The 14,670-nt window shown below is 45.1% G+C and overlaps 1 protein-coding gene across 1 annotated transcript in view; it reads left to right on the forward strand.

Moving 5' to 3' along the window:
- Positions 1–1,209: 1,209 nt before the first annotated feature.
- LOC310792517 (voltage-dependent calcium channel subunit alpha-2/delta-1) overlaps positions 1,210–14,670 on the forward strand; it is a gene marked incomplete at both ends in the record, with an annotated part of 92,594 nt that continues 79,133 nt past the window's right edge. The window contains 3 exons of the mRNA XM_083654198.1: positions 1,210–1,298; positions 10,471–10,552; positions 10,860–10,976. Of these exons, the coding sequence (XP_083510324.1) occupies positions 1,210–1,298; positions 10,471–10,552; positions 10,860–10,976 (288 nt within the window). The remainder of the gene's footprint in view (positions 1,299–10,470; positions 10,553–10,859; positions 10,977–14,670) is intronic.

Raw genomic sequence — 14,670 nt, forward strand, 5'->3', positions numbered from 1 at the left:
AGCAGCGCCTCCCACTGTGGGACAGTTCCTCTGCTCGCTGTCACTCAGCCTGCCCCGGGACGATTGATAGTGATCGACAGAGACGGTGCCATCAAAACCAGTACATTTCCTCGTCACTCTGGGGTCGTATAGGCTATAGCTGCAGGCAGAGACCTGCATCTGTATTCAGTGTGTGTGTGTGCTGGTGCTGGTTACCTGTGGTCAGAGCCTCCCTCTAGCAGGTGCTCCTTTATAATGGGGAGGTGAAAAACATCTTGTAGTAGCTCCCAAGGAACAGCTCCCAAGGAACAGCCTACATCGAGAGAGAGAGACAGAGAGAGAGACACAGACAGACAGAGGGAGAGCGCAGTACATTCTAGCTACATTTTGCACTGATACTAGGAGATAATATTATCAGTTTCTATGGAGATTACAGACATGCAGTTTATTATACACGGCTGTACAGTTATTGCTGCTAGGAAGGTCATACACAAATGAGTAGCACAGGGTCACTAACTCACTATTGAGTAGGCTACCTTATACAGACACCATGGGAATAGTCAATATTGCAATATTACTGTGATTTTTTTCATGAGGGCGAGAGAGGAAATAAAAGCAGGGGGAGGGAGAAACAACGAGAGAGGGAGAGAGACAGACAGACAGACAGACAGACAGACAGACAGACAGACAGACAGACGGACAGACAGACGACAGACAGACAGACAGACAGACAGACAGACAGACGACAGACAGACAGACATACAGACAGGCAGACATCAAGCCCAGGTAGCCTACCTGTTACAAATAGAGATAATAGGAATAGACTAATTGGAATACATTGATTTTTTTCGGGAGGGCGAGAGAGAGAGAGAGAGAGAGAGAGAGAGAGAGAGAGAGGGAGAGGGAGAGGGAGAGAGAGAGAGGGAGAGGGAGAGAGAGAGAGAGAGAGAGAGAGAGAGAGAGAGAGAGAGAGAGAGAGAGAGATCAAGCCTCAGTCAGTAGCCTACCTGTTAGAGCTCAGATGGCTGGCTGATCAGATTAGAGGTGTCAGGGTTGGTTAATCTCTGAGAGCGGGACACACCGGGCGGGCGGCACCGGTCCTCACTCTGCCTCTCTGTCTCTGCCCACCACCACCGCTCCCATTCATCGGCACGGAAGGGGAGCGGAGCGGAGCGCACTGACCATTCGGTTGTTGACGCACGTTGGGGAATTTCCCCCCTGGCTCCGAGCATGGATACTTGCAGGGTGCGAGCCTTGGTGCTCCTGCTCCTGTTATGGCAGGACGGCTCTCTGGCATCGCAGTTTCCGACACAGCTCATGTAAGTAGCCCATAATCCTATTTCCAGCACATGTTTGTAGACTGTTTGGAGACAAGTAGCCTACATGCATGAAAACACTGCCTGCGCGCTTGGGTGTGTGTATCATGAATGGGTGTTTCATTCAGTCACGGATGGGCAGCATCTTGTTTAGCGGTGGGCAGTATTGGAGCCTTCCAGCAGGGCGTGCGGTGCTTGCCTCCCAGGCACTGATTCATTGTGGTTTAGTCTAATCAGCAGTGACTCCTCGCCGGTTAATTGGTGACGGTGGCCACGCCACGGGGCGACGTGACAGCTCCACTGTGAACTTGTTGAAAAGAGTTACGTCGCCTTAGTACACTAATGCAGCCATGCAATGTGCACTGCTAATTATGTGCTTAAAGTGTAATAGGTCTACATAATAATAAAACTGGTCATGCACTGTCCCTTCCAGCAAAATCGATACAAAAACTAGCTAACGTGTTTAGGCCTATAAGCTCTTTTGTCTGGTGGGCCTTCTAACAGTAAAATAGCAATGTAGGCTATAGACTAGAGATGTAGGCTATTTTTAATCCAGTGTTATTTATAGGCTATATGAACCTATATTGTTGTGATTTGCTGATGATGAGTATCCTACATGTAGCCTACCTATAGCCTAACGATATTATGCTTTATATTTATGCTGTCCAGACCAAAGGCTATATCTGTTTGTACAAGCATAATTCTTCACATCCCTCCCACCCCAATTTTTTAAGCAGCCTCACGGCCTGCATGTCCACTAAGGATAAACGGCCTGTTATGACATAAGAGACTCTTGCATATTTAGTTCACCAAAAGGTCAGTAGGCCTAGGCTACAGTAGGCCTATTTAGACATTGCCACTTGACTTCTACTGCTTGACTTCAATGATCATTAGGCCTACTGAACCTGGAGGGTGGTCATACAGATAACCATGGCTCTATAGCTCCAAGCATGCCACTTCGGAGATGGGCATCACTTTTATGGCATCAACAATTTTTCTTAAAGCAAAACCAGGAGTACACATTTATACCTTATTAACGCATTGAGTGCCAGCCACTTTTGGAAAATGGATGCTCCCAGTGCCAGCCCTTTCAGAGCGTTTTCAGTGAACACCGAACACGCCCAAAGAACGATGAGACTCTCTTGTATCATCAGCAAAAAAAAGTTTATTGATATCATTTTCCGTTCTTTAGTTATCAGCCGGAGAAGATAGGTTGATTTCACCAAAAACAGACGTTTCAAACTAGAAGCTGAGATAATGAGCCTTTTGTGAAATGAAGCATTTCAAGCAAATCACTGACTCTGAAGCTAATATTTTCTGACCTGAAACATCTGAACAGTAATTTCCTTCAATAAAACAGCACCCCCACCCCCCTCAACTGCAAACTCCTCCTGCGTGGGAGTGTCTCTGGTGGCTCTGCTCGCTCTGCTGCGTGTGTCAGGCGAGTCTCTGCTGCCTGCGGATCCACGTTCGGATGGCGGCCGCTCGTCGGGGGAGTCTGGATCGGGCTCGCTGAGTTCGTCTGCGTTTCTGGGGTTTCGGTTGTGAGCTGGGATGAAGCTGCGTCCGATTCTGGGCTTTCTGCTGCGCGTTTCAAAGTGCGCTGCACCCAGAGTCTATTTTCGGAGCGCTCCGCCTTGTGCGCCGGCTCCCAGCGCGACACCGAAAAGCCAAACCATTCTCATGAGAATGGTTTGGCTTTGGTTTTCTTTTCTGGCGGCTAATCGTGTGGAGAAACTATTGCAGCAGAGACAGAGGGGCTCAGTTGTGGGAGCGGATTGGCTGCTGTTCGCAGCTAACGTTAGCTCCAGCCAGAGCAATCTGTGCCGCTCTGGCTCCAGCATGCATCGGTTTCCGTTTCATCACGGCTTTTTCTGCTGTTTTTCCTCACCTTTCTCAAATCTGGAGAGCACTGTCGCCACCTAATGGGTCCGTAAAATAGCTTATGCACCTTCAAAATCACCCATACTTTCACAGGAGATGCATCAGGCTTTGATCCACGTCCCACCGTCAAAAAACGCAATTGACGTCTTTAGACGTCATTGGCACTCTACGTTACTATTTGAATTGACGTCTTTAGACGTCATTGGCACTCAATGAGTTAATGTGTAGCCAGGCCTACTGAGTCACCTGAACTATTCAGGTTTATGTGACTCCTAGTCTCTCCCCAGACTCAGATATTGCGTTGAATCGCTGCCCTCCAGCATGCAGTAACGTAGTGTATCAGCATAAGATCTCTCATGGGTCTGGCGTTGAGACCAGGCAAACATAGTGTATCAGCATAAGATCTCTCATGGGTCTGGCATTGAGACCAGGCAGCCCCTAACATGTTCAAACAAATTGGCATAAGCCAACAGCGAGCACACTCACCGGTGTTTCTAAAGTTTCGGTGCACGGCACAGGAGAACACTTGGTAGGAGAAGGAGAGCCAGCACACAAAAATGTCCTTTCGTCAGGTTTATTCCAGCTTTTCACCAGGTACAACACACGGACGTTTCAGCCTAACGGCCTTCTTCAGCGTGTTGCTGTGTCAGGCGGAGATGACGTTTAACATGTAACAATGGACATGGCATTACACTATAGGCCATATAGAAACATTTGCAGCAGACATCAGACATCAGAGCGGATTTAGAAGTGAAATAAGTAGCTTATATTGTAGAACACTCCACAGTCCTCCAGAAATCCTCCTGCAGATAAACACTACAAGCTGTTTGTATTGCTCACCTGAAGACCTCCTGCTTCAGAACAACCATGCAGCATTTATGCAGATAACCACCAGACAAATAATCTATTCACAGTTTATTCTGTTACCCAACAGCTTATTCGTATTGCATTTAAAATGCTTGTGAGCCCTTTCTTTTGCTTGTTTTTAATTAAATTGAAAGTTTGCATAATCCTTTATGTCATGTAAGTGTCATGACCATTATGTCATGTAAGTGTCATGAGTCATGACGATATTTTGATGGCTGCTGTCACAAATAATGAAATAATTGAGGCATCTGGGTAGTGTAACATCACATCACCCATCATCATTACCAACACCGGAGCCCCCCAAGGCTTCAGTGTCTTCAGTCCCTTCCTGTACACTCTCTACAGAAATGACTGCCTTAGCCCCTCCTCCATCATAAAATACTTCAAATACTCCGATGACACAGCCATACTCGCCCTGCTCACTGACACTGACAAGGACTCAGTCACAGCCTACCAACAACGCTTCACCCACTTCACCCAGTGGTGCACGGACAATCACCTCCTCCTCCTCCTCCTCAACGTCACCAAGACAAAGGAGCTCATATTCGACACCCGCAATAAACTCAACACCCCCCCCACTGCCCCACCTCCTCCATCAATGGCCAGCCAGTGGAACTGGTGGAGTTTCAAGTACCTCCGCATCACCCTGGACAATCAACGGATTAACTGAACTTTGACCATCACACCACAGACACCCATACAGTAAACGCTGCCAACAAAGACAAATATGCCATCCGTAAAGTCAGGGTCCTCTCGGTCAAACCCCACCTCCTCCTACTCCTTCTGTCCCGTAGTATCATAGAATCCATCCTCCTATACTGCGCCACCTGCTACTTCAGCATGCTCCCCCTCACCCTCACCAATAGAAACAATAGAAACAAGCTCCTCAAAATCACAAAAAACATCCTCCCAAATAATTGGCCTCCTCACTCCCAAGCTACCAGCCCTCATTGACTCTGCCATAACCCATAGAGCACTGAGCACAGCACACAAACCCCAGTCACCCCCTCAACCCATGTCTCACCCTCCTCCCCTCTGGCTGCTCATACAGACAACTACTCTGCCCTCATCCATAACTGTCCTAAACAGTCTAAGCAAATAGTTCACAGACCTGCATGTGGTGTTTTTATCATGTCCCTCCCTCTTATTGCCTGTGTGTGTGTCTCAATGTTTGATGTACAGACTGTGAAAACACATTTCCTCTAAGGAGGACAACAAATGAGGAATCTGAATCTGAACTGTCCATGCCCACTGGCCAGAAGGGGGCGTCGTATTGTCCGTAGTATTCACATAACACCACAAAACTTAGTTGAAAAGGTTGGCGAAGGTATGCACTCTATAGCGAATGCCCTCTAGTTTGTACTGTATTGAGTAACAGACATATGGTCGATCTGTCCTTTCATTGTCCCATACGAAAATGCTTATACAATTTCACTCATATTTCAAGTACATGTGCAGCAATCACTGACTACAGCATTATAAGAGCACAGTGTCACACATCTTATATTCAATTTACTCTGAAATAAACTTGAAAACTTGGTGTAATTATTTATTGGGTGAAAATTTAAAGATTTCTGGGCTGAGCTAAGCCCTCAATGTTTCAAGATCCTATAATGGTAATTATGATATTATTCACAATACATATAATGATGATATTATTCACAATACATATAATGATGGTATTATTCACAGTTCATATAAGCCTATATGGGAACACCAGAGAGTGAAAGCTCTTGTGCTCTCTGCTTCCATTCATTGAAATTCAAGCCCAATTATAACAGTTCAAAAACTTTAACAGTACTGTGTGGATATTTCTGAAGAACAAATTAAATGGAATAAAAAGTTATATACTCTACAGACACACAGGCTTTCTTGAAAGTCAGATCAGAGGAATATTCAGCATATAGCCATGGGCTCATGGCGGTTAAAGCCAGAAATGTTTCTGAAAATGATGCAGTCGAACCAGAAATATATATTTACCATAGATCTCCAGCAAGACGCCAACCTGAATTGCAAATTTATGGTGATTATTTGTTTAAGGCTGACAGAACTTGGACGAAAAACAACAAGCAACAACTTTCCCTGCCTATATCAAGCCACTTGTCAGTTCTAGTAAGTGGGCCAGGCTGAAGGAGCCCAGCAGGTTGAGGCTATGCAGAGTAGTGTATGTGCAGAGCCCAGCAGGTTGTTTTGGTGCATTATACTCTTTGTGTTTGATGGCACATTGTGGGAGGCTGCCCGTCAGCAGCAACACGGCTTCTCTTTGCCTCCGTAATGATGTGTAATTAGACTGTAGTTCAACACAGCCCGTCCACTGAGATCTACACTGTGGCTCAACTCATTACTCTCTCTGCCTCTGAAGTGATGCTACCACCCCTCTCTCTCTCTCTCTCTCTCTCTCTCTCTCTCTCTCTCTCTCTCTCTCTCTCTTATCTCTTTCATGTCTCTCTCTCTTTCTCTTATCTCTCTTTCATGTCTATCTCTGTCTCTCTCTCTCTCGCACTCGTTTGCTCTTCCTGTCTGTGAAAAACAATGTAGGGCAGTGTCTGACCTAGTTGCCATTTGTGTGTTTGTGTTTGTGTGTGTGCGTGTGTGCGTGTTTGTGTGCGTGTGGTGTGTGTGTGTGTGTGTGTGTGTTTAATTAGCCAGGGCTGTACCAGAGGCTACGGTAATCACAGCTCAACAACCAGAGCAGAAAAAATTTGCTGCCTCAGCTGAACAGCACTGACTTTATCACTGTTTTAGACATTCCTGAGCACTCCTGTTATTTTAGCCATTATTCCTTATAGCCTAGTAGTCTCTCCCCAGACTCCAAATATTACTAATAATATTATTAATATTATTAGTCTGTGCCACTTCACAGCCACTGCTGGTTTTTGAGGGCGGGGCTAGGGGGGGAGGGTGTTGAAATTGAATGAGTGACAGGTCGTAGCACCAATGAGAGTGTGATTAAAAAAAAAGGGCTACTCCTGTCGTCACTGATGATCGCCGTCACTGATCGCAAAGTTGTTACTGATTGGTGAAGGGTGAACCCACCACTGGCCAATCACTGGCCAAGTGAACGGGTCACTTCCGAGACCCGTTTGCTGAGAGGAGTGTCCCAGACCCAGAGAGAGATCTGAGTAACGTAGTCTTTTCAGCGTGATAACTCTCATGGCTCTGGTGGTGTGGAGACGACTTATATATATATATAATATAATAGCCTGACTTAACGTTTTACTGATAGCAGCAATAACATCATGAGCAGCACTGTATCTCACCTGGTCATTTATATTTGCATTTTGTTTCTATTCTACCATTTTCTATTTAAGAGCAAAAAGGGAGATATTTTGGTCTTTTTCGCATGAAGTGTTTCGGCTTCACATAGATTACAGGCTGAGAGCAGCCACTATTTAATGTCATGGCATTTATGAAGCTTTGCAATTAAACTGGGTTGGGAGCTCAAAGTATGGTTGAGAATGCAGATTTAATAATGAGCAATTTCACTACAGTGCACTCCTTATAGTGATCACCTTGAGATGGATCAAATTGATCACTATAAGTGGATGATCATTATAACCAATTTTTTTTCTTTATCTTTATTTCTCGTGCAGATTACCATCTAATTGACATTTGAATTGAATCAAATATCAAACACTTGAACAAGATATGACTTGACATGACTTGAGATATGTAATGTAGGGAGGATGTTTTACAGCTTATCAATAAACTTTACTGGCCAAAATTACATCAATGCAATGAAACAGTAAACTTCACTGGGAATCTAATCATTATAAATAACTAGAAATAGAAAAACACAAATAGAACAAATATAAAATATAACTTGAGTTAAAAAGATCAAATATACACAACATGCTGTCTATATCCTAAAAAATACAAAAGCGTTTGAAGTGGTAGCAGTAGATTGCATAGAAGCTAAACTTTGGAGAGGAAAGAGGATATTCTCTGAATATCATCAAGACAAGTCCATGGCTGGTGATTGCCTCAGGGTTTTAGGCATCCAACCAAGGTCTGCTGAAATACCTTGCATTCAGTCTGCTGTGGTCTATGGAGAATAGGACGTTTGTTCAGTCTGCTGTCTGCAGTCTGTAGTGGAATGAGTACTTTAGCTATACATTTAAATTATGTTATTATAAAGAAATTTAGGAGTCTGAGTTTGAATAACTGAATGAAAATATATAAGTAAGTTAACCAATAGTCTTTCCTTAACAGTGAGCCAAGTGAGATGTGCATGCATGTCCACTATAGACCTAGGTGAGCAGCACAGGACTACTCTAGACCTAGGTGAGCAGCACAGGACTAGTCTAGACCTAGGTGAGCAGCACAGGACTAGTCTAGACCTAGGTGAGCAGCCCAGGACCAGTCTAGCTGGCTTGTTTTGAGCTACTTGTAACTTTCTGACTAGACCATTGGATGCAGATGACCATACTACAGAGCAGTAATCTAAATTAAATAAAACCATTGAACAAACAACTTGACGAAACAACAATGATGTGAGAGACGGTGCGCACTTTCGTTTCATGTAATGGCAACCGCTCCGCCCATTTTGCCAACCACCCTGTTGATGTGATCGGACCAAGACAAAGTACAGTCATTGCATTTCCCCACTAGTCAGCAGACGTTTCAGCAAATTTCTTCTCAAATGGTGTAGCACAGAATACGCTAAAACAAAGCTGTAAAACGTTGCTCAATTTGGTTGCCAATCAGCTGGTTGCAACTTGCCAGGTCATCTACAGTAGCTCCAGTGGTCTCAGTGCACCTTCTGACTGGCAACCTTCTGTGCACCTTCTTCAGACGGCTATAAGGCTCTGCAACTCAGCATAGCTTTCCACAGCGCCTGAGCCAACCAGCCAGGGGAATGAAGGGATAGCAGCCGAATTATGGCTGACCCTGCTAATATACTTCCTCACTTTCCACCGAACAATTTCACACTCTCTCAAATCCCCGCTGCTATTTCCTCTTTTGCAAATTGTCTCATTTTTTCTCTGCAAGCATTCCTCCAAATTCCCTCATCCGCTATGGATCCCCCCCCTCCCCTCCCCTCCCTGATGCAGCCCTCCTGTCTCTTCTTCTGCTGTCTTGATCTTCTGTGCCTGTGTGCATCGTGACACCTCCCTCTCCCTCAGCCATACTGAGAGGAGATATATGTTGCAGGCATAACTTACACTTACACTCATTACGCCTGGAGCCTGGAGCACAGCTGTTGTAAATGACACTTTTTGGAGGTGTGTGTGTGTGTGTGTGTGTGTGTGTGTGTGTGTGTGTGTGTGTGTGTGTGTGTGTGTGTGTGTGTGTGTGTGTGTGTGTGTGTGTGTGTGTGTGTGTGTGTGTCTCTGTTGGTGTGTGTTCCTTCCTCTGTGTGTGTGTGTGTGTGTGTGTGTGTGTGTGTGTGTGTGTGTGTGTGTGTGTGTGTGGGTGTGTGTGTGTGTGTGTGTGTGTGTGTGTGTGTGTGTGTGTGTGTGTAGGAGTAGAATATATCTCTTTGCCAATTGCCATTGGGGAGTCTCGTGGCTGGGTCCGTGTGAGTGTGAATGCATGGCAATGAGAGCATCTGTATCCCACCCCCAACCCCCGACCAGTCTCATACAATATTAATGGCACTGTGTGTGTGTGTGTGTGTGTGTGTGTGTGTTTGCACACTGCCTGCATGTATGTATGTGCGCATTGAATTTATGCATCCACATGCACATGTCTTTTTCTGCATGCCTCTTTGATACCTGGTGCCTCTCTAGATGTGTCCAATTATTCTAACAAGGCACTGTGTCACTTATGGCCGTGTAGTGTACCTTATACGATTCTCATTCTCCAATCTCCGCTCAAACATCTCAATCCACTGGCGATGTGTTCAGGAGGTCACACAGAGCGATACAAAGACTATGTCAATGTATTTATCATGCAAGCCAAGAGCTCGCTGTGCAAGACAAGATTGGAGGAGGAGGAGGAGGAGGAGGAGGAGAGGTGTGTTTCAGTCTCAGGTGTCAGGAGGCTACCAGAATGCTGGACCTGGAGTTCTTTGATATGGAGAGGAGCACCTTGGTCGTGGCCACCTCCAACCTCTCTCCACACAGGCCCTGTCTGCTCGCATCGCTGTGCGCCAGCCACACCCGGTGACACTTAGCTGATTGGATGACTTCATGTTTGAACTCTTAGAAAGTAATCTTATTGGCTGACACTGCGATCGAACCCAGTGACAAGTGTTTGATCGGATGTCATTGTATTTGTTCCGGAGATTCGGGTTTGATTGGTTGACATTGACCTATCAGAGGCTCCGTTTGTTTTGGAACGGCATGATTGAACCTGTTACATGCTAGATGTTAGATAACTTGATTGACAGGTTAATTGCTCTGTCCAGTGTCTGTGTTCTCCTCTAAACTGGTCAGATTGGAGTTTAATGATTGGTTGTCTGCATTCTCTTGCCCAATAGGATTAAAGAATGGGTGGATCAGATGCAGAGAGAGCTGGTCACCCTGGCAGACACGGCCAGTGCTGGGAAGAGCCTCACTCAGGTATAAACAGCTAAAACACACACGTACATAAGCAACCAGTAAGATATTCTAAATTTGGTACTTCTCAAACCCAAAATATTCCAAACATACTGTAGTGCATAATAAGTGAAGCTGCCTCCTATTGTTTTTATACTGCATTTCACCTTTGTATATTTCTGAATCATTCTTCTTTTTCAAACAAAATTCCATTTGACCTTTCAGTTAACTTTAAACTGAATAAACGTACAGATCTGAAACCTATGGATTTATTAAGTCCCCAATTTTATGTGTTGACACAATACAACCACCACACCCTGTTTCTGTGCAGATTTATCTGAGGAACCGCCACCTGTACACTGTGCAGCCAAACGACGCAGAGGAGCTGGTGGCCAGAGCAGCCAGGAACATCGAACAGCTGCTGCTGAAGAGGGCTGCTGCCCTGGAGGTAAGACTCACCCCACTGCGAGGAAACAACAATCACGTTGCTCTTTTATGTTCAGGCTATGGTTTGAAATCCACACGGTTACGATGTTTTATATAAAGATGCATCTGTCTTATCAGTCTAAATTGCAAACTAGAGCTGGCAGAAAATAACTAACCCCACGCAGCCAGGTGGTATGTTTCACAGAACCATCTGGGAACTCGATCTTGGAAACGAGTTAAAAAATTCATAAAAAATTCATAAAAAGAAATCATAATGGTCTTAAAAATGTCTTAAAAAGCCTGAAATTAAATTTTGAAACCTGCAGAAACCTTGATTACAGGAGGTGTTTGTTTAAGTCAAAACACTTGTTAGCCAACCTTTGAGCTAAATGCACAATGACATACAGCGGTTACAAAATGCTAAAGTCGAATATTAAGGCCATTAAAGCATTAAGTTGACGTAATCTTACCAATATGACAGTTGATGATTAGTTGACCAGAGTTTCTGTGCAGTATGATGTCATGATGTGGCCCAGGTTACAGCAGGCTAACCAATGTGTATAATGACCAATGTAAAAATGATACAAGCTTCTAATATGCTGTTAAATATTCCAGTCATAAATCTACTCACCATGCGATGAAAGCTCAAGTAACTAAGTGATTAATGAACTAAGTAATTATTGAACTGTAGTTTTTAAAGTGCTGCGCATGCTTTAATACTGCAGCATCTACTGTAAGAGTGTCAAAACGACATTTCTGCTGTCTGATTGTTGTGTTTTGTGCGACAGATGATGGGCAGAGTTGTGGTCATTTATTTTGCAGCAGAAGGCTAATGTTTCAGTGGAGAGGTGATACGTGTTTTAAAAAAAAAGAGCCACGCAGCTGTAAAGATGAGACCATTTATACAGTATGATGCAATGCAATGGAGGCTGAAACCATACACACAAACACACACACACACACACACACACACACACACACACACACAGAAGAAGAGCAGAAAGAGGGGACTCACATCTCTCTTCTGCACTGTTCACTGTGGTAATGAGAGCTTTGACCCTGGGGAGGTTCCCTCTCCCTCCCCCTCCCCCTCTCTCCCCCCCTCTCTCTCTCTCTCCTCTCTCTCCCCCCCTATCCCCCCCCCCCTCTCTCTCTCTACCTCCTCTCTCTCTCCCCCCCTCCCTCTTCTCTCTCTCTCTCTCTCACCCCCCCCCCCCCCCCCCCCCCCCCCCCCCCCCCCTTTGAGAGGAAGTGGGTCAGGGGCGCTCATCTATAGCAGGAGTCTGAACTGTTTTGATGCAATCAAAGGCAGTTCACAGCAGCCCTCTTACTCTGCCTTTATAAGGCATCGCCATTGTTGTCTTATTCGTAATGGAGAGGGAGTATTTATGGACGTTCATAAACACCTCTCCCTCCAAGTGTCTGTCTTGTGTATGTAAAATAAACACCCTGCTGTTCTTATCATTTTTCCATGTGCTGGTGCCATGTAAGCAAGCAAGAGGGAGACTGACCCTGGCCTCAAGCTGTATCCATGTGGTAGTCGGGAGAGGTGGTTATGTGTGTGTGTGTGTGTGTGTGTGTGTGTGTGTGTGCGTGCGTGCGTGCATGCGTGTGTGTGTGTGTGTGTGTGTGTGTGTGTTTGTGTGTGTGTGTGTATGTGTGTGTGTGTGTGTGTGTCCGGGTTGTTCACATGCTCTGGTGGTGACGCCGACCTGCCGACATCGATCACTTCTCACTCTCTATTGCCTCTTTGTGTTTCATCCTCGCTTCTCTCCACGGATCACCTCAAGGCACACTGATATTGGATTCTCCGTCCTATGATGTCTGGATGAGAGGATAAGCGGATGAATGGATGATTGGGAAGAGGGACAGATACAGGAGCAGGATATATGAATGGATGATTAATAAGAGGGACAGATACATGAGCATGGTATGAATGGATGATTGGGAAGAGGGACAGATATCTGATAGATATATAATAATAATAATAATGATTGGATTTATATAGCGCTTTTCTAGACACCCAAAGCGCTTCACAGGAATCATTATTCATTCACACCATTCGTACCAGTGGTGGTAAGCTACGGGTGATGTAGCCACAGCTGCCCTGGGGAAGACTGACGGAAGCGTGGCAGCCATTTCGCGCCTACGGCCCCTCCGACCACCACCAACATTCATAGACATTCATACCCATTCATACGAGGCAATGAGGGTTAAGTGTCTTGCCCAAGGACACAACGACAACAGCTGGGAGGGAGCGGGATTCGAACCGCCAACCCTTGAGTCATTGGCCGACCTGCTCTACCTGCTCTACCTCCCGAGCATATAGAGACTGACTGATGGATAGACTGATGGATGTTAACAGCAGCTGAGAAAGGAAATATATAACACTTTGATTCTGTGTTGTTTGTTTCATTCTGAGTCTCTCTTGGACTCCCTGTTATTATGAACCACGTTGAAGCAATGGCAATATACAACAACAAACAAAAACAGAGCTAGAAATAAGCACACAGTCCCAACAGACCTTCAGTTGAACTTTGAGTTGAGCCATTTTGATGTTGTGCCCCCTCACATACATTTAATCTCTGGTTCATATGCTGTTGTTTGTTTGTTTGTTTGTTTTTTCTTTCTGTCTTTGCTGAGCAATTTTCCAAGTCAAATAAATGCACTTTGCTGTAAAGTTTCACCAGACAGAATAAGACTTCAGTAGTTGGGAGTTCCTTCAATGTCAATATAGCTTATTATGCACTTTAGCCATTTTCGCTTAGTTGTCAACTATTTCAAGCTTTCATCCTCTCTCTCTCTCTCTCTCTCTCTCTCTCTCTCTCTCTCTCTCTCTCTCCCTCTCTCTCCCTCTCTCTGTTCTCTGATGGCGCAAACACACTGGAAACGGAAGCAACGTGACGTGTGTAAATTCATCTCGAGCAGGAACCTGGCCATTCACACCAGAAGCACTGTTTTTCTCCCCTCCAGTCACAACTTGTACTGCCTGCCTAGCACACTTAGCACATGTCAAAAATAGAGCAGACATGGAAAGTCTCGCTGCAGGCCGCGAGCCGCCCCCGTGGCTGGTGTGACCGGTGTGTGTAATCTGTTAACAAGGGAACTGCCTGAGCTTCCAGACTCTTCGCCTCGCTTCTGCGTCGCGTCCGTTTCCAGTGTGCTCTGCTCTGTGACTCTGCATGATAGACAACCTTTTAACGGCTGCAATTTACCTAGCCACAGGTGTGTGAAACAAGTGTGTGTGTGTGTGTGTGTGTGTGTGTGTGTGTGTGTGTGTGTGTGTGTGTGTACATGCATCCATGCCTCCATAAATAAGTGTGTGTAATATGCATTATTAACAGGTAGGCTACTGTGCTTTGCACACTGTTAGGAGGGGCGCCTGTCTTTAAGGCTTTGCAGAGTATAACCAGACCTCACAGCATGCACACTGCCACACAGGCATGCACGCACGCACACACACGCACACGCACACACACACACACACACACACACACACACACATAGGGGTGGGACAAAATATCGATACCCACGTTATCGCGATATTTCCACCCGCGATACGTTATCGATACACTGGCGCCAAGTATCGATATGTTTATTATTTTTTTTTTTTTTTTTTTTTTTATTTTTATTTTTTTTAATAAACAGGCTAAAATATTATGCTGTGTGTGGTAGTTGAAACATAGTTTCAAGTTGACTTTATTTATGTTTGTAGT

Source organism: Poromitra crassiceps (genome assembly GCF_964638095.1).
Source record: "Poromitra crassiceps genome assembly, chromosome: 18".
Lineage (NCBI taxonomy): Eukaryota > Metazoa > Chordata > Actinopteri > Beryciformes > Melamphaidae > Poromitra > Poromitra crassiceps.